General features: G+C 37.8%; 3 protein-coding genes and 1 long non-coding RNA gene across 6 annotated transcripts; 2 read left to right on the top strand and 2 right to left on the bottom strand.

The window, feature by feature from the left end:
* Positions 1–144: 144 nt before the first annotated feature.
* Positions 145–5,589, bottom strand: LOC108952678 (uncharacterized). Its single transcript, XR_010498653.1, has 5 exons — positions 5,333–5,589; positions 4,640–4,788; positions 3,840–3,910; positions 1,933–1,989; positions 145–1,053 (listed from the first exon to the last, which is right to left on the bottom strand). It is a non-coding gene; the product is annotated as an uncharacterized LOC108952678 (long non-coding RNA).
* A 508-nt stretch (positions 5,590–6,097) lies between these two features.
* LOC135645028 (KH domain-containing protein At5g56140-like) lies at positions 6,098–10,730 on the top strand. 2 transcript variants are annotated; one of them, XM_065163065.1, is made up of 7 exons: positions 6,098–6,354; positions 6,883–6,968; positions 8,151–8,248; positions 8,987–9,106; positions 9,193–9,309; positions 10,004–10,147; positions 10,223–10,730. In XM_065163065.1, exons 1-7 carry the CDS (start codon positions 6,245–6,247, stop codon positions 10,370–10,372), a joined length of 825 nt encoding a protein of 274 aa, XP_065019137.1. In that variant the 5' UTR covers positions 6,098–6,244; the 3' UTR covers positions 10,373–10,730. The 2 variants fall into 2 exon arrangements, with proteins under 2 accessions (XP_065019137.1, XP_065019131.1); XM_065163059.1 differs by having other exon boundaries at positions 8,106–8,248.
* Positions 10,731–11,783: 1,053 nt separating this feature from the next.
* LOC103981040 (small nuclear ribonucleoprotein SmD1a) lies at positions 11,784–16,387 on the top strand. 2 transcript variants are annotated; one of them, XM_065163052.1, is made up of 5 exons: positions 11,784–11,921; positions 12,017–12,093; positions 14,460–14,651; positions 14,748–14,825; positions 15,974–16,387. In XM_065163052.1, exons 1-4 carry the CDS (start codon positions 11,908–11,910, stop codon positions 14,807–14,809), a joined length of 345 nt encoding a protein of 114 aa, XP_065019124.1. In that variant the 5' UTR covers positions 11,784–11,907; the 3' UTR covers positions 14,810–14,825; positions 15,974–16,387. The 2 variants fall into 2 exon arrangements, with proteins under 2 accessions (XP_065019124.1, XP_009395890.1); XM_009397615.3 differs by lacking the exon at positions 15,974–16,387 and having other exon boundaries at positions 14,748–15,009.
* A 303-nt stretch (positions 16,388–16,690) lies between these two features.
* Positions 16,691–19,665, bottom strand: LOC135645014 (ras-related protein RABB1c-like). The gene is made up of 6 exons (XM_065163042.1): positions 19,020–19,665; positions 18,419–18,558; positions 17,865–17,947; positions 17,585–17,789; positions 17,434–17,502; positions 16,691–17,027 (listed from the first exon to the last, which is right to left on the bottom strand). Exons 1-6 carry the CDS (start codon positions 19,063–19,065, stop codon positions 16,935–16,937), a joined length of 636 nt encoding a protein of 211 aa, XP_065019114.1. The 5' UTR covers positions 19,066–19,665; the 3' UTR covers positions 16,691–16,934.
* Positions 19,666–20,564: the final 899 nt, after the last annotated feature.

Genomic DNA, 20,564 nt, shown 5'->3' with positions numbered 1-20,564 from the left:
TGGTGCCTGAAAACAGTGGGAATGATCAAAGAGAGCATACTGATAAAGAGATTTCATCTGCATCTCACTACATAATTGAGAGGTGGAGCCAAGAAAAGGGGTGAGGGAGACACCTTCAGCAAGCTTACAAAACAAAGTTAATCATGCGGTGAGCAGTCCATCCTTATCATAATAAATGGTCAGTGTACTTACTCATCAGTTCCCTTCAGGCACTTACAGGTACAAACCATACAGGCCAGCTCTGATATTCTTGGTGCAGAGTCCCCAACATTCCTCAAGTGGACAATCATCAAAGGGGATGGATGAAAACTTGTCACTCAGCAGTGGCTTACTTTAGGGCACAAAACCATGTCAACAGCTCATTGCTCCACCAGAGGGATCCCGGAGACAGATGGTTGATGGAACAAATGCTATTATGTCATTTCCATTGCCCATACTGTCTGTACATTATGAATTCTTAAATTCATAGAGAAATCAGATAGTAGAATGTGAAATTTGTCACTCAGACATGACTTACTTTTGGGTACAAAACCATGTTCAGAGCACATTGCTCAACAAATACTAGCTGTCATGTCCAATGTCCATATTCCATACATTATTAATTCTTCTATCCATGATGAAAAGCCAGAGAAGACAATATGAAGGAAGATAGGCCTCCTGCTCCATCAAAAGGTGATTCATGTCACAGACCCAAATGGTCAGTAGGTTACCTTTTTTTTACCTTTAGCCTGGCTTTTAAAGGTGTTGGGAAGTGGGAAAGAGATGGGAAATGGCCATTGAGAAGGAGCACAGAGGTTGCAACAGAGGGTACATTGGGGTGCAGTAAAAAGCAGGTGGCATGAGCTAGTATGTAAACAGTGTAGGGTACATGGAAAGATGGAAATTGACACTTACCATACGGTCCTATAAACAAATGACTCACATCTGTTGAACAAAATATAAACTTCCCTTGGCTCTTTGGCACCACATGAATCAATAAAGTATGTGAGATACTATTTGTCTCACATTTGGCCCCTAGGAACATGAGGGCTCACATGTATGCCCCCCCGGCACCTACAAGCACCATTTAGGAAGGTCAGATTGTTGAGCTGCTTGCAATTCCACATAGAGAGATAGAGAGAGAGAGAGAGAGAGAGAGAGAGAGAGAGTGCCACACTTCATTTGTTGTATGCAGTGCTTTTTAATTCCACATGGGGAGAGCACAATGGCACCTTGTCACTCTTTTATTTATTGTGTGTAATGCTTTCAGTTCAAAGTGGAGAGAGCCCAATGGCCTCTTGTCAAGCTTCATTAATTGTATGTTGGCCAACTCAAGCTTCTTGCCTAACTCAAACTTTTCCTGTGAACCCCTGAGAGGTGGGGACAGAACAACAGTAACTACAACACTGTGAGAGCATGAAGAGGATGTAGATTGCCTCCATCATGTGTTTCATCCCTTTTCTCCTTTAAGAAGTAATGTCCCGCATGAGACAGAAAACTTTAAATGCTTGTCTCGGGTAGAATAGTATATCTACTTCTTGAAAGGGTCAAAGCTCCTCTAAAGATTTGTTGGGATTGGAGAAATTTTGTAGTACTTTGTGGCACATGGGTGCCAGTGCCAACATTTGGTAACAAGGACTCTTGGGAAGAGTGAGTAGCAGGCTTGTGCTTGCATAATTTACCCACTTGATGTGACAAGTTATAGAATGGCCCCAACCTGTATAAACAGGTGGAGAGAGAGAGAGAGAGAATAAAAATAAAATTTATGGGACAAAGGAAAACAGTGGGTTTGTTCTTCTATAGGGTTGGGGGAATTATAACTTGCTGATTACCAGGAATGTGGTGTCGGAATGACATGTAATTATTATGAATATGACTTGTATCTTTGACTGATGGATATTGCAGAGAAGGCAAAGGCAACATTATCATGATGGTTGGGATCATAGTGTGTACCTTTGGACAACCACCTCATTGTGTTCAGAGCTTAAGTGACATCCAGTATTGACACACCTGCAGAGATTAGGTAGGTCTGAGATGAAACATGTCCATTATGCATTTATATTCTCCACTCAAATGATTAATGACAGTATATTTTAATCTAAAATGTACATATAGTTGATGCTAAACAAAATGTTCTAGAGAACCATAGCAGATAGAGTGACTATCATCTCAGGATCAGTGTCAGTCAATTTAAACTTAAAATATTTTCCCTCCAAAACTTTGTTGACCTATTTATATCGTAAAATTGTAAAAAACTAATTACAATTAGTATACATTAAGTTCGTTCTGGTGATTTTATGGACAAGAAATCTAAATACATGTTAATGGAAAATATCTTGGTGTAGAAAAGTAGTGTTGCTTACCCAACTATGAGTTGCAGGATGTACCTGTTGGCAGTTTCTTATGGCCAGCTCTATTTTCTTGCAAGAATTTGGAGAGAAGATGCATAACAGTGACAGTGTCATCATGAGAAGAATAAGCAAAATGGAAAAACATTTTTAGTTTTGTTTGACATGCAAAGCTAAATGTTGAAAAATATACATATTGACTGATTTCTCTTCTAGATGAATATGACTGTTTAACAAGCAGGATGTACCTGTGGGCAGTTTCTTATGGCCAGCTCTATTTTCTTGCAAGAATTTGGGGAGAAGATGCATAACAGTGACAAAGTGACATCATGAGAAGAATAAGCAAAATGGAAAAACATTTTTAGTTTTGTTTGACATGCAAAGCTAAATGTTGAAAAATATATATATTGACTAAGTTCTCTTCTAGATGAATATGACTGTTTAACAAGCAGGATGTACCTGTGGGCAGTTTCTTATGGCCAGCTCTATTTTCTTGCAAGAATTTGGGGAGAAGATGCATAACAGTGACAGTGTCATCATGAGAAGAATAAGCAAAATGGAAAAACATTTTTAGTTTTGTTTGACATGCAAAGCTAAATGTTGAAATATATATATATATATATTGATTGATTTATCTTCTGGATGAATATGACTGTTTAACAAAATAGTTGGCATCCAATTTAGAGACTCCAGATGGTCAAATTGATCATGGAGTGAGTGCCAGTTCCAACTGCACAGTTGAGAGGGCTTAAGGTATGAGGAAAGTAGTTTACCACAGAAATGAAGGCTCCTTCTATCCTTGTTTCATCCACATGAGAGAAGGGAAAAAGTACAGAGATTAAATTAGATACCAAAGCAAAACGAAACATGGTCAGCTCAATGAAAGACTTAATTCCATCTTGACCATTAATCCAATCTGGCTTCTTGTTTCGGTGCTTCAATTCCACCATCCTATTTATTGCCTATGAATAATTTTCTTTTTATCTTTTGTTTTGTTTACAATGTCATCATTTTTCCTGCCCTTATTCCTCCCTACTGTTGTTCATGAACTATTTCTACTCTCAACTCAGGAAAACAAGAGGGGTAACACAAAAATGACCCATAATAACAATTCTTATTTTGTTTACTCGGGATCTGCTTTCAACTAGAATGGTCTACAGATACAACAGTCAGCCTTTACATAATCTAGTAAAAGATAGATCAAAATGCATACTCTCGGAAAAGCAAGGAGCATTTCATGATAACAACAGTGGAAGATTACAAATGTAATTTTCTCTAAAGATTTTTCAATGCTTGGTTGTCACCTCAGTATCCCACACAGGAATATAAAACAAGTTCAAAATCTTGCACACTTATTTGTACTTGAAGAGTGCCAAGAAAAAATTCAAAGGGGTTGCTTAAATATAGAATTTCCTTAATACTAGCAAAAAAAAGACATAAAAAGAGTACAAGAAAGAAAGAACCAAACACATCAGCTTGACCAAACAACAGGCCTGATAACCTTGATGATACCTTTAAAATGTCTGTACTGAGACTCCCACGAACATCGCTGAATTTTAAGCATGTAAAGCCCCCAGTGCTAACTGAACCGAAATGACAAGAAAATGATTGTTCACAAAGCATCATCAGCAAAAAGACAAAACGTAAATTTGGCAGAACTTTATTAATATAAAGTAGACATCAAGAATTATCATACCAATTGACACTCTGCCAACACGAATCAAAAGGTAGCATAGCATAAGGTAATATGTGGACTCATGCTGGCAACCTCAACATATGGTTAGGACAATTTTTTTGTCTCTGCCAACTAGTAGTTTGACATGAGATCATATAGTGCCAGAAACTAATTGGCACACCCTCATGCCACAACATGACAATACTTGGTAGACATGCCAAACTTAGCGCAAATCTAATCTTCATTTATTATGTCAAAAGCAACGGATAAAGGACTATTCGGGTTAGAAAATATAGCAGCTAGCTCAAAGTCCAATTGCAAATGAGTCAAACTAAGTCTATATATGTTCAGAACTATCTATTTATCACTCAATTCCTTTATAATAAATCCCGACACAACAATGGATTTATATGTTCCTCGTAATATGAAAAGATTTACTCTAAATAAAAACCACAAGGTCAAGGTTTTAGCCATAACCTTCTCTTATTTAGCTCATCTCACTAATCATTCTCCAAGTATCGATGAGCATTTAATAACACAGCTACAGCTTGTTGTCTTATGTTGTCTTCTTACATAGTGTCATCTTATATGAAGATAAAGTGCCTTTTATAATTCAATGACATGTTAAAATGCTTGCCAGATCTGTCTTCTTTTGTGGTAAGCACATTCTGAATGTGATGAACCTGAGGCAGTCTTTTCAGGCCTGTAGTAGCCGTTTGTTCATTTCTCCATCTTGTGAATTCTAACAAAGCTAATCTTTATCCAGAAACAAAGAAAGAGCTCTAGCTGACAACAAAAACACATAGTAATTCTGATATCAGACACGGCAAAGAAAGACAAAGTCATATTTCTAAAGAGCTAACTTTTGAGAAGAAGAACATATTTCTGAAAAGGAAAAACAAAGTCATTAAGGCAATGAACAAAAAACTAGTGCTTGCAATAGACAAGTTTCTTCAGAAGGACAGAGTCCTTGTAAAACAAGTATAGTGACCGAAGCACGGAAGAGCATAAACCACAACAACACAATCAAATTAGCACCTTTGAACATTCTATGAAGATCACGATAACCTAAAGAAAATAGAAATAATTATAATGCTTCCAAAGGGAAGTTTAGCATCTTCTTTCATAGGAGAAAAGGTCGAATAAAGCATGTCGTCCTCTCCAATAAACCAAAAATAGGTTTCCTTTCGATAGAGAAACAACAGTACAAAAGAATCCTAATGGACTTCAACAAATGATTCCTACAACACGCTAATAATCAAACTCATGATTGCGTGACACTTTCCCTACCCACGAAGAAGAAACAAAGGTCAAAACTTGGATAATTTACCGTCTTCTTGCCCTAAGAAGGGCCAAATTCTCCAGGAAGGCCCGAGGCAAGCACGATCGGGTACGCAAATCAGAGTCCTATGGAACAAAAGCAAAATCGTTCGCAATTAGACGGAAAACGAAGCAATTTTAACCTACGAGTCGATGTTCCCTCCAAACTTTGTGCGGCGAATCGAGTGAACTCGTCGACTACCGCGGCTTCGCTTCGCCCGTCGTGCATACTACATGGTTGCGATACAACCGAGTATAATTGGTAGGAAAATGAAACCAATCCGGTCTGCAATCGAACCGGACCAGATCAAATCATGCTCCTCTCCCTTGTCATTTAATGTGAAAATAACATTTAATGTAATATCAATAAGAAAAATAAAAATGTACAACAAGTTTGGCATTTGAGTTTGGTGATAGTTGAAATTTAATGTCTTAGCTATCTGTGTCTATAGAGACAAGAATCCATCTTCTTTCTAAGGCGAATTCCTTGAATTCATCAAGATAGGAGTTTTCATCTGGACACAATATGAGAAAATGAGAGAACTTATTTCTGGATCATAATTAGACTCCAAAAAAGATGAAGCCTAAGAAATTTAATGTGCAATCACATGAATCTCAACCCAAAGCAATGTGGTTGAGCCACAACAAGAAGCTTCAGCATTCACCTCTACAGAGGACACTGCAGAAGAGCCATTAAAGGTAGCCTGGCAGAGTGAACTGTGATTTCTCTGTCTTGGACTCTCTTTTATTACGGCTTCCTATAAATACTTCGCCTTGTGTTGTTGTCACTGTGCTCTCTCTCCCCTCCTCGCCCACTCTGCCAGCCGATCCTGGACCGCCGCAGGGCATCGAGATCGCGCCGGGATCCCTGTCGCCGAAGACCCGAACCTGGCCGGAATCCGCTGCCGATCGCGCCGGAACCATGGCTTCCGGCAGATACATGGCCTACTCCCCTTCCCCCTCCACCGCCCCGCACTCCCCTCACATCCCTGGCATCCGCTCCGCCCTCGGCGCCCTCGCTGAGCAGGAGAAGTAAGACGCCTCGTTTCCCTCTCAAAAACCCGACTTTTGTTGGAAATGACTGATTCTGGCGTTCTTCGATCTCCGACCGTCTTGCTTCTCTTTGTTTCGTTTGAATATCGATCTAAGACGCCTCGCTTTCCTATCAAAACCCGACTTTTGTAGGAAATGGTTGATTCTGGCGTTCTTGGATCTCCGACCGTCTTACTTCTCTTTGTTTCATTTGAATATCGATCTAAAGTCTCGAACTTGCTCTCTTTTTTACTGTACTTATTCTTCTGGACGATTGGATGCTGGTTCGATTTGTGTGTTACTCCTATATGTCGACTATTTTCCAGGTTTCTTCGATGTAAAGTTTAGATTTTTCGGATCTTTTCGTCCTCTGCTTGTTGGATGGATTTGGGATTAGTGTCAAATCTGATGTGACCTGTTCTTTTTTCCTAGAGTTATTGTTGTGACCATCAGTACGTGGGTTGTTCTGTCTGCGAAACTTGGAGTATTGGAACTCCAAGATTGTCATAAAGGATAATTGTTTTGCAGGTATCTCTCGGAGTTACTGGCTGAGCGTCACAAGCTGAGTCCTTTTATGCCTGTCCTTCCACATTGTTATCGTCTACTGAACCAGGGTGAGATTCGGATGTACTTGTAATTGAGTTAATTCTGACGCATTATCATGTTGGATTTGTCCATTGAGAGACCTTCCATACTTATTTCAATAGTGCCTTGCTTTGTGTTACTAAAAGGATTCTAACCTAATATTCTTATTGAGGATGATGTCTCTCCTATGCACAAATGCTTAGGTCTCTCTATTTTCTTGCCCTGATTCATGGAGAGCATGAGCTTTTCTTGCCCTCTATTTTCTATTGTCATATTGATCATTGTTGTTCTTTACAAGCCATGGTAAAACCCTTGAAACACGTACATCTACTGTTTGGTGAAAGCTCTGTGGCAAATATACTTCCTAGAGATTTCTCCTTTTCTGGGTTTGGTTCATTATGTCATTTGAGTTTGTGGTATTAAACGAGACATATTTTGCATTGATCTTTATCTTAGCAAATAAACATGCAACTTTAAGCGGCCAGCAGACAAGTTTCAGCCTAAGTATTTCCGGGCATGCAAAGATCTGAAGGTCAGGCATTCACTTTTGAGATAAAAATCAAGAATGGTGAAATTCTCGACATCCAAAACCTTCACTTTTGAGAAAAAATTAGGAATAGTAGTTGTGATACAACAATAAAAGAAAAAAAAAATTCTTGACATTCAAAACCTGCTTTGATTTACTCTAACTCTGCATGCATAACTCATGTCATTTGACAAAAATAAAAGGTGGAAGCATAAAAGAAGACCAGCTTAAGTATCGACCCTTTATTCAAATAAATGAGATGGCTTTAATCATCTCAGTTTGTTGACAAAAATAAAAGGAGGAAGAATAAAAGACTAGCTTAACCATCAATCCTTTGTTCCAATTATTGGATTCCTTTACTAATTGTATTTTGTAATTCTTCTTAATGTTTCTGTAATTGACACTACATGTTGGCTTGTCTTATGGAGCCTTTTAACAAAAACTTATGGTAACTTACGTGGAGTAACTTGTACTTGTCTAATACTAAGAATTTGTTACATGAAACTGATTTTATTGTTCCAATGACATACTGATTGAAACTGATTGTTGGTTTGACCCATATCTGTGTTTTTACTGATTGCTAATTTCTTAATGAATGCTAACCTGTACATTTTATGTTTGAAATTGAAATTTGAAACAGAGATAATACGTGTTACAATGCTCTTGGGAAATGCATCTCTTTTAGATCAAAGTGAACATGGTAGCCCGATGACGACTGGAGGAATATTTCCGAATGGAGGAGCAATTGACATGAATGGTTGGGCATTGGCGTCTCAATCTGAAGTATGGATACTAACCATTAACATAATTCCTCCTTTTGACTAAATTTACTGTTCAAAGAAGCATTTTTAATGTTTCATGCTAACTTGAACTTATAGTTTGACTTTTAAATCCTGACTTCTAGTTTGACTTTTACATTCTGATCTGTTCTAGCAATTTATGCTAAAATTTAATGCCTGTTTTTGGTTCTTTGTCTCTTCCAGAGCCATATTTACATTTTTTGTCTTGATGCTTTCTCACTTTAGGATTGCTAATTCGGAAGCAAGTTGAATTTGTTTGCCTAATGTTGCTTTGGATTGTCATTTACTTAATGATGCTAGAATTGATCAATAGCCTAAACTCTTAAGCATCCTGAGTTTTCATAATGCATAATGGATGCTCCTGATCGATAATCTCCATAGTATGCTTAAGGCATTTTTATTTTACATCAATGGCAATTGCATGGTTCATAATTTTACATTTATGTTAGTTTCATACTTCCTAAACTGCATTTAGTAGAAAATTTTTTCAACAGGGAGGAACTCTAATCTGCATTTGTTTGTTTTATGCTAGACCTTATAAAAGTAGAAGTTTCCATTTGAATTTGAACATCTTCTTATCTGTAACTTTGATCTTCATGCCTGTCCATCTCAAAATCTTTCAATGTAAAATAAAATTTCTAAATACACAATGCATCTCCAAATCTGTTATTTCATGTTTATTATAATTTCTTTCACTAAAACAATTAGCTGTTATATGCAGAGGTTGGGATCAATGCAGCCTTCATCTACGCATGGTTGGCTTGGCTCTCAAAGTAGCTCTTCAGGTCTCATTGTTAAAAAAACTATCAGGGTTGATATTCCTATAGACAAATTCCCTAATGTAAGTTCTTGCTCTTTGTTTAAGTCTTAGCTTTATTACTACTCAGACTCACAAGGTAGTTTTATTTAATTCTTCTGTTGATACAGTATAATTTTGTTGGCCGGCTTCTTGGTCCTCGAGGAAACTCCCTAAAGCGAGTGGAGGCAAATACCGACTGCCACATACTAATAAGAGGGAGGGGAAGCATCAAAGATTCAGCCAAGGTAAACTTCATGCTTTGCTGATCTTGCAATAATCCATGTGTACAAAAATTTATGGGTATACCTCATCAACTTATCAAAGTCCAACCATATGAAAAGGGAAAATCCATGTATGAAAAAGATTTCCCTAGTCAGTTTTGACTTGGAGATCATGTTTAATTATTCTTTCAGATTATTCGTGTAAGTATTGTCTCCAAACAAGTTTATGTAGTATTGGTTATTTCAGAGCTCTGGCTGATTCACTCATCATATGTGGTGAATACTAAAATTATATTCCATATGATTGAACTTCCAGAGGTTAATTGCACATTTGCAGCTTTATCTGGTGACCTTTTATTCATTATCTTTTGCCGCTGTTTGTCACAGAGATTGAGATGCTACACCACATTCTGCATCCTCTTAATCTGCTCTAATATCAATTTCAAGTTTGTCTGTATACTCTTTTATTCTGGCTATACCAATTACCTTGCACTCAGTATGTCCTGTATGGTCAAGGTCATGTCCTTGCAAATTTGAAGCAACTTGAATTTTGACACGACTGTCAAGTTTTTTTTTTTTTTCTTTTTCTACTCTTCTGGTGATGATTTTCTGTAAGAGAAGGTGAAGAGCAGGAAAACAGCATAAGGATAGTTGAATGTCTCCTTGAATCTGGAATTTGCAAAACTTGACTGTGCAGCTTTCCGTGTACCTTTTGCAGGAGGAGATGATGAGAGGGAAACCAGGGTACGAACACTTGAATGAACCACTTCATATACTGGTAGAGGCTGAACTGCCAGTTGAAATTGTTGATGCTCGTCTGATGCAAGTTCGTGAGATCCTTGAAGATATGCTCAAACCTGTGGTATCTTGTTCCCCTTTCAAATCCTAAGTTTCTTGACATTCTAAGTTCATGTCTCTCATCCTTCCGTTCATTCAGGAGGAATCACAAGATTTCTTTAAGAAGCAGCAGCTTCGAGAGCTTGCCATGATCAATGGCACACTCCGTGAGGATGGGGCACATATGTCCGGTTCTGTCTCCCCCTTCCATAATAGTCTCAGTATGAAGAGAGCCAAGACAAGGGAGTGAAGTGTTTGCCGGTTTAATAGGCCCGCCATCAAAGCCGACACTTGATCTGCCTGTGGCAGCTACATATACATTGGAATCGCTTGCCCGCAGCCAATGCATCACAATGGGAGTGCTGGCACCAACAACAGTCCCATTTCACTTTGTCGGTGTACTTTTCTTGAATCAGTGGATATGGTGATGTTATGCAAATTCCTAATGCGAGATCATGTCTCTTAACAAGCTGGAGAACTAGGGTATGAGCATGTGTTTTTCTGCTGTTCTTCAATAATTAAGGGGTGTTTCAGAAAGATACTCTTGTAGTATTCTGTATGCTTGGATTTTATTCTATTTAGGACTCTGGTGATGACATTATATATTATTTTGGTGGAAAACTTGCCTTAGTTTGAATATATAATATTCAATACTATGTTGGCTTGATCTATCATCGATAGATAGAGCAAGTCCACATTAAGAATCTCTCTCTAAAAGACAAAAAAAGTTTGTTTCATTTGATTATTTGCCCAAGTGTTAGAGATCATTGTCATAAACATGTAGTGTATGTTTGCAGGAATCTGATGCCCATTGGGGTCCATATTGTTTTGACCATTTAATCATGAACACCATTGTTCAACAAATGGAAGGTTCCACAGATGCATAACATGATTACATGAATTATGCTATGCATGTTTTTAGTTTAGATTAATATTTTATGCCTGCTACATTCAGTTTATGATTTTTGAAGAATGCAATTAAATTGAAATTATTCAACCTCAGCACAGTTCAGAGCAATCAAAGCCCATAATCAACCATATATATATATATATAGAAAGACACATTTAGAAAATTAAAAACCATGGTAAATCATTAAATAAAATTTTGGGTAAAGAATATATAATATCACATTGTGGAGATTAACCAAATAAAAAAGGGAAAATTACAAATACATCCCCTGAAACAAGTGATTTTTGCATATATTCCTCTAAATTTTTATGTACCACACATATCCTTGCAAAATCTAAAATCCTGGATTACACCATACAATTTGACTTTTAATTGAGACCCTAAATAACATTAATATAATGTAAAAAACCATTATGATTTTAAAAACATTAGAAACTATTTTAGGTATTTAACTATTTTTAATTCAAATTAATCATTCACTATAGCTAGACATGTTAAATCTGATTTTTTTATATTTTTATGGATGTTAAAAATAGGAAATATATATGAAAATTATTAATATTTGAAGTCATATATATATATATATATATGTATATATGTAAAAGGGTAAAAAAATTAACGGATAAATATATTAAAACAGCTCAGAAGAATTCCACACAAATTAATCAACGGTTCCGATTCTCTGATTTCTTCACCAATCATCCAATCCGCCAAAATCGGACGGTGGAGGAGAGGAGGAACAGAAGCGTTGCTTGCTTGTACCCACGCTCGAGGGTTTGAACACCCGCTTCCACGAGCTTGGCCATTCGCTTCTTTTGGAGCCCTAACTCGCTGTTCTCTTCCGCTCTGTGACATCGCCATCTCCTCGATCCAGGATGAAGCTCGTCAGGTGATCGATCTATCCCCCTCCATTCCGCTTCCTCTTTCTCGTCGCTGTTGCTTATCTGATGCTGACGCATCTGCTTGTGAAAACTCTTCTTCTAGGTTCTTGATGAAGCTTAACAACGAGACCGTCTCGATCGAGCTCAAGAACGGCACCGTCGTCCATGGAACCATCACAGGTATGCCTCTCCCGTTCTGGTTTGAACCAGGGTTTTGGTGAAATCCAAGCTGTGCGTGGATGTTCTGCCTTCGGTTTAGGGTTTTTATATCATGTGATCTTGTAGTTTTCTCCTCCGGTAGGGAGAGGGGGATTTATGAGTCATACGAGTTTCTCTTGTGACTTTGGATCTGGGATGCTTAAGACTGGCGTGTTCAGTTTTTGCTGTGGTGGTTCAATGGGTCCAAATCTTGTTGTTATCTGCATGATTACGGAGGAATTCATCTATACACATTGTGGATGGCTGATTTGGAATTCTCATGGGATAAATGATCACTGATCTATGCTCATGATGCTTGTGGCTTTTCCTTCTGAAAAGGGGTGATACTGAAGTGGAAGCAGTTATGTTTTGAATTGGACATTCTTCTGATCGTCATTAGAAACTAATCTTCCTCTTCTCCCCAGAGGGCGAAGAATCTAGTCATTTTTTTTAATTCTTGTCATATGAATGCATTGGGTGGTAGCCCATGGAAAGAATCTTGATTCAGGTGCCACAATTGTGGATTTTCCCAGTTTATGAGTAGGCATCAATTACAAGTATATTGTTATTATTCAAGATTCAGTTAATTTCAACTTGGATTTTGCTGCTTCTGTCCCTTTTCTTAAAGATAAATTTAGGAACTAAAATTGGAGTTGGCATATGCCAAGTCAACCTATAAGGTTCTCTGGGAACAATTCTGGAGGCTACAAGAGGTAGTTTCTTAGATTGGATTATGAACCTTAGGAGGTCGAGTTTGACTTTTTAGTTTACATTCACTTAGCAGTTCCTATCCTAGTTATGTATTTTTGGAGAATAATTGTATCATTAGTGGTTAGTCAACCTTGTGAGTTATGTGACCACCTGGCACGGGAAGCCTGTAATATGTTGGTCTCATGACTACCATGTTGAGTTGGTTCTTGACAAGAAGATTCTTTTCCAGTTGACTTATGATCTTTTTTTCCTTAGATTGATAACATCTGCTATTCTTCCCTTTGAATTTGCATTGTGATTTATGGAAAGACAGTAGAGAAATCACAATTTCATTTAAGATTGGAAGTGTACCAATTTAATGGTTGTTGGGGGTATATGAAGTAAGAAAATTGGATACACTGGAATTTGGAGGCAATTTGTCATTATTGTTGAAATAGTAAGTGAATTAACTGCTGGAGTACATAAAATGCTGCCCAATCCTATCCATTTTTTGCTGCCTTATCTTTTTGGCATCTGTGCAGTTGTTGTTTTGTAACTATTCTTAAAGCTGCTGAAGTGCTTAAGACCACTTCACAAGTCTAAAATCTAGAAATATAAAACTTATTACCACTTCCAAACTTGTTCATTTTTGTTATAGGGGCTACATATGGGTGAGTATTTTGCATGTTATTACACTTTTGTGGGAGTTTGCTGTCCTTTTAAAGCTTGTCTAATGTTAATAGCCTTGTCACTTCTAATTTCATGTATTCATTCTTTCCTCTTAACTCTCTACATTTTCTTAACTATACTCATCTGAAAGTGCCATGGTCCCCCACTTTGACTTCGGCTATGTGCCTTGTTGCTCTTTAACGGGGACATCTAATTGGAGCAAGAATTTGTATTGCGCTTGATAGATTTAATGAATGCTTAAATAGACTACTGGGTAGTGTATCTGGTGCATATGTTTTTTTATGTTTGTCATTCTTGTTATTACTTTACTACCTTGTTGTCCCAAAGTTAAAGAATAAACACCAAAGACAAATAAACCTGTGGAGGAAATGTACATTTTAGGTTGTTTGGTTGACTCGAAGACTCCTTTACGAAAGGTTGGTAGGGAACATAAAAAAAATGGTAAAGCATTTAATTGTTGGCAACAAAATCAAAGTTAATTGTTTTCGGTTCAAATATAGTTTTCAAAAGTGAATTTTATGTTCTAATACATTGGCACCAGTGGTCCATGTATTGCTTCTGTTGATTCTTTTATGTAGATGTTTGATACTTGTATGCCACGTTTTTCCATTTTCTGTGAGAATAATTTTCTGAGAGATATTGTTTAAGTTTTGTATATTTTTCGAATCTTATGACTGTACATGCAAGGATTAATTCCTATCCTGAGGCACAAAGTTGACTTCACGAGATGTTACATTTTTGTCACAGACAATGCCTTGAACTACGTGGTTGATATGATTACTGTAGCATGATTGTATCCTTTACTTCTAGAAAGCTATTTATTACTTGAATTAAGATATTTTAGGTATAGCAGATGGTTAATCGTATGACTGATAGATGCAAATTCCTAATCTGGTTGCTTTGCTGTCTTGATTGTTGATTTTATTTTTGCGATCCAGCCTACCTAATGCCTTGGTGGTTCTTAATAGGTGTGGATATTAGCATGAACACACACTTGAAGACCGTGAAACTTACCGTGAAAGGGAAAAATCCAGTTACCCTTGATCACCTAAGCGTGAGAGGTAACAATATACGGTATTACATCTTGCCGGACAGCTTGAACCTTGAGACATTATTGGTCGAGGAAACACCTCGGGTAAAGCCCAAAAAGCCTACTGCAGGTATGTTATAATTTTTACCTGTTACCTGCATAATCAATCTGTCATCAAATCCATGGTCAAACTTGTATTTTAATGTGCTATGTTGATCTCAAACAGGGAGACCAGTGGGACGTGGTCGTGGACGCGGCCGTGGTCGTGGACGAGGTCGGGGCCGTTGACAATGTCATGCTCATGGTAATTTTTGCATCATCTGTTTCTGTACAAATAGCCTGCTCTTACTCTTGAGTAGTTTCGTTTGAAAGCTTGTCTTCTCAAAACAGCAAGCAGGACTATCTGTTTTTAGCTTAAATAGCATAAGTGTTATCATCTGCGATGAAGCTTTAGAAGCAACTAAAAGAAATACTGGCTTATGTTATCATTTCTTGTTGTTGTCTGAGTGTTGTCTAGTGGGGGGCCTGCATTAGAATTACTTATATTCCTGCTTCTTTAGTTCATCGAGGTTGTTGATAAACTGAGATTTCTCTTTTTGCTTCAATTTTTCTTCACTCAAATTTTGTCCATCTTCTAAAATTCTAGAAGTCATTCTAGACAAAAGTGTTTGTAATTTAGACAAAATCACATGCCTAAACTGAAAACGGAGAGCCATGATATGACGAAGTATGCACACCTTTAGAACTAGAACCTCGTTCTTCTGTCCCTAATAGATCCCGTAGCAACATTTTTTAATAATAATCTTGATGTTTTCGTGTTGTGCATTCATCTAAACAGCAAATTGTCATTTTTGTTTGCCAATAAGAACGTTTTATTAATGAATACATGCACAATCTCAAGTTTATGCCTCGTCTTTGGTTCTTTGTTACACGATCATGTCCTTTTGTTGTCAATAAAACTGTCCTTCAATGACTTTATGCTTGGAAGAGTGGCAATAATTGGTGTGCAGGTGTTTGGCGCACAGGGATAGCCATCCTTCATGTGTTATATCGGAGGGTCCAAACTAATGGGTACGAGGCACTTATGCTGCCTTTAATCCCTCGCCCTGCATTACTAACGAGAAGTGTCATTGGAGTAGGACGCCAACCAATCCTTGCAATGCTAACCAAAAGACCATATCTTATTCCTTTCTCTCCAAACTTCTCCTTCAAGATTGAAGAAGATGAGAAGGAACAAAACAAAAGCCAACTCAGTATAATTCACATAAAACATGCCCAGGATGTGCATCTGCGTGTCACGTGCTGCCCTGATGAGACCAACATCCAGCCCAATTCTATAAACCATACATACTTCCACTCTTCCCCTCTGCATTCTGTTTCTTGCTTTCTTCTTCCTTCCCCCTCTGTTACTTGACTACAAGATCCAAAGACTTCTCATCCATCTATCTGCAGGCAGCCGCAGGTGATGTGCTGCCCTACGCGGTTGTGCTGCCTGTGCCTCCTGCTGCTTGCGGCGGTGATTGCCGTCGGGTTCATCTTCGGTTTTGGCGTCTTCACCCATGGCTTCCACAAGCTCAAGGACACCTTGCGCTTGGAACCCTCCCCTCCTTAGTGATGCCCACCTTGCATACAAGAATCGAGAGGTTCCTCTCCTTCTCTGAAGTTTTAGGTTGTGTGGTGTGGTGTCTTTTGCATTCCAGAAGGCATTTTGGAACTTGAGGTACATTATATACACATTAAATGTTAGGAATTCTGTTTGTTATGTAACATCTGAATGAAATGAGGAAATTCTTTAGGAAAATTAACTAATCCAGCGTTGTTATTAAGCTGCTTTTGGTGGTTTATAAATAACTAATGTTGGGTTCTTGTGGGAGCATCTTAGCCTCCTCCCATTGGTCGAAGAGCATCTTAACACAGAAAAAGTTAGAAGGAATCAAACCAGTCACCTCTTTAAACTGCATATAATGGATACAATGAACATCGAGCAGATAATAATGGGTCAAAATTATATGCTTTTCGTTGGTAGAAATCCAACTACAAGCCACCAATGAATGCTATAGCCATTTATGATGCATATTTGTGTCTTAGAATGGGTGCACAAGTAATAATAGATTGATATAAATACCACCAAAACTAATCAAAATGATAGTCACCAAACTGATGAAAGAGTGGAGCAATGAAATCAAGGTAACAGTTCAAATATCTCAATGAGAATAAATGAGCAGAATTTAAGTGCTACCCTGGAGGATGTACAAAAGTATGTACAAATGTATTTAAAAAACTATACATTGTATCTACTTTTGTGCATGCTGTAATTCTACACCTAGGAACTGGATGTTAGATGACGTGATGAGATTAACACTGGGAATGAGAATTAGGGAACAGTAGCAGAAGGCTCTTCTGTGGTTGTAGCTCAGCTACAGCAAGAATCATATCTAGAAGAAGAGAGACTCCTTTCCCCACATGGATGTTGTGTTCCTCCCTCGCCAATTTTGATTCCACAAGACTGCAAGAACCATGAAAGGAACCAGACAATGTCAGAAACCACACTTTCCTAGTAAAGAAACTTAATGAGGAGCAGTTTCATCAATTGGAATTTATGAGGGACAAGCGCTAAATTTGACTGGGAATGTTGTCCTAGAAAGAGCTTAATGACTATCCATGAAGTTAGTTGACCCCAAATAGTTGGTAAAATATAAGAGATATAAGACATCATACATTGTGACAGCAAGAAATCCGATAGTATCTGTTGATGGAAGTATGCTTTCTTCTCTTTTCAGATTAGTTTTCATGTATATATATATATATATATATATATATATATATATATATATATATATATATATATATATATATATATATATATATATATCTTCTTCCATGGAGCTTAGATTCAAATCAACAGAAAATACCTCATTTGAAACATCATATTGTCCATCCCGGATTCTCTTGTATATTATTTCTGCAGTGCTAAGAAATGCCTGACATAAACAGAAAATAGTATAAGCAGAACATAGAACTCAAAACAATTAGCAGAACAACAACAACGCCGCAGTCACTCACCTCCTCAACATTCTCTCCACTCCTTGCAGAGGCTTCCATGAACATCAAGCCATGATCTTTGGCAAACTGTTCTCCTTCCTCAGTGCTGACTGCTCTTTTTCGAGCCAGGTCACTTTTGTTGCCAATCAGCACAATTGTCATATCAGCATTGGCATGTCGCCTTGCATCTTCCAGCCAGTCCAAGAGATGGTCAAATGTCCTCCTTCTGATGAACCCACAAATGATCTAAGCACCTCAAATCCCTTTCATAGATTAGGACATCAAAATTTCGAATCAGTACCTTGTGATGTCATAAACAAGCAGGGCAGCAACAGCACCTCTGTAGTAGGATCTCGTAATCGACCTGAAAGTTTCTTGGCCAGCCTGAGATGTTCCAAAAAGCTTTGCATCAGATGCATAGTAATCGTGAGTGGCATTGCACTCGAACATGAAAAGGGGGCAACTTAAACAGAACCACCCTTCTTGGATTTCTGTCCATACTATAAATCTATCCTGTTCCATTTATTTACAAGGATGATGGCACCAATCCAAGAATTAATTGGATTGTTGAAACTACACATTCATCTTGTGCACACTCATGTCTGCCCAGGATGTCAACCTCAGCACCCATTCTACAGACAATGCTAAATGCAGGTTGACCTAGTTCCCAAAGAGATGCCTGCTGTCACTAGTGCCAAAGGGAGCTTAACCATTGAGCTCTATGACCTTTCATTTGGCTAGTAGGATTACATCAGTTACTAGACATGACATGCAAAACAAGATTTATGCATTAGTTGTACACATTTCATGTGGAAAACCACAATATTGGTGACAGAAAACACAAAGAAGACTCACAGTGTCCCATATGCACAGCTTGATAAGCTTGTCCTCGATGCTTATCATTTTAGCTCCATAATCCACACCAATAGTCAGGTCATGGATAGCTTGGAAACGCTTGTCAGTGAACTGCAAAAGAATGCAGGACTTCCCCACACCTTCTCAGGATCAAAGCATCATTTTTGGTGGCGCCATCCATCACCAGCATCAATAGAACAAACCAAATTTAGTGATGCATACATACATCTTCATCATCAAAACAAACAATGGCAAGAACTAATGCTTTGGTGTTCATCAAGTTACCGAAAATACTCAGAGGAGATCATACTACCAAAGGAAATATAAGACTCTCCAAGCATCAATGTTCAAGTAATATCGAGCAAAAATAGTGTTTAGAAATCTATCCAGGTTCGATGTAGTCGACAGCATGTGGCATTAAAATGACTCCAGAAATAGCTTGCAAAGAAGCTTCACGGGTGCAGTGTGCTCCAACAAGGAGCAAACTTTAACTTGAATGCCACAAACAAAACATCGAACAGATCATCGACGCTCGGAACGTTTTGCTAGCAATCAAGCCCTAGGGAGACGGGAAGCAGATCCAAAGACGGTGGAGACTTACATGTGTCACCGATGATGATGTACTTGAAGAGGTAGTCGTACGACATCCTCGCTAGGACCTAAAGACACGGGAGAGGGGCGACAAAGAGGCAGAGGAATCTGTGTTCGCGGCGTAATCTGCTCTGGGATGGGTATTTATTTAAGGCCGATGACTAAATAGGAGACGGATTAATCTCGATCAGCGCGCTTGGAGGCTTCTACCAAACACGAACTCCTTCCAAGTCTCCAGCTTTTTCCATATCTGACTCGACATGCGTATGTAGCTGGAAGCGGCAGATGATGTTCTACTCCCACCAGTCGTCGTGGGATCCAACACGTCCCCCCGGCTCTCCTACTGCCGCTCTCGTCTCGGAAGCCGGTGGCGGCGAAGCGGAGAAGATTCACTTACTAAGGCGGAGAGGGGGAGCAGAACCCTAGAGATAAGGAAACCAGTGGAGGAATCTGGACCCGAATCAGAGTAGAATATTTGCGATGGGATTGGGAGGGAGGAAGAGCGCGCGCGCGGACGAAGAAAGCGGAGGTCGATAGAGACGTAGAAGCGTTGGAGTTTTCCGAACTGCTCTTCTTATACTTTTACATATTTATCATTATAACATTCGAAAATTACGTTTATGTCTTTGCCAAATATTTGTTCTTTTACAAATATACAAATATATATATATATATGATTTTTCCAAATTAATTTTTACTATTTATAGTAAAATGCTTCCTTTCTTATTTATTCTCGTAGAACACACACCTTATGTTCTAAAAACTTCGTTCCCTCGTACATTTGATATTCGAGTTTAAGTGTTTGATGTCTTATCTCTCCTAATTTGATTCATCGTTATTTTTATCTTCATCTTTTTTTTTTTTTTTTTCATCGAGGTGCTTTGAAAAAAATTAGAGATGTTTTATGAGAATAAAATAGAAAAGGACGGTATGTGATAAAAATAAAAACAAAGATTTTTTTTGAGAAATATACCCTATAAAAAATATATATTACTTCAATAAATGTACACTAATCAAAAGCATTAGAAAAAAATAATAGCCTGTTTTACATATGGCAACAAAATTATTTTTACACAGGTATATTTTATGATTATAAAACAAACAAGCTTGAAATCAATCACATGAATGAATGGATTGCTATAGGATTGTATGTTATTGTGGGAAAGAGCAGCTAAATTACAGCATCAGATTCCAGTGTATTTGTTCTACAATTTCATTTAATAGCTTCACATGCTAAATTGTCTTCTCTCTTCACATAATAAGAATCTATAGTTCCCCTCATGTCAAGATCCATTTCCTCATTTGTGCCTCATCCTCCATAATTCTACTTCTTTTGACACACACAAAATATTTCAAGAAAAAAAGAAAAAGAAGAAATAACTCAGGTTAACTTGTAATTCCCAAGTATTTAATTTAATTTAATTTAATTTTATCTATTTCCTGAAATTAAATTTCTATAGTTAGAATTTGACCATCATAGGTTGAACTGATACCATTGCATGTGCAACCTAATCAGGAGAATTAACTATTAACCAAAATATATTACCTGGTATGT

The sequence above is a fragment of the Musa acuminata genome, chromosome BXJ1-4 (genome assembly GCF_036884655.1).
Source record: "Musa acuminata AAA Group cultivar baxijiao chromosome BXJ1-4, Cavendish_Baxijiao_AAA, whole genome shotgun sequence".
NCBI classification, from domain to species: Eukaryota; Viridiplantae; Streptophyta; class Magnoliopsida; order Zingiberales; family Musaceae; genus Musa; species Musa acuminata.
The sequence above is the reverse complement of the archived record's forward strand: the minus strand, read 5'-3'. Positions and strand labels throughout refer to the sequence as shown.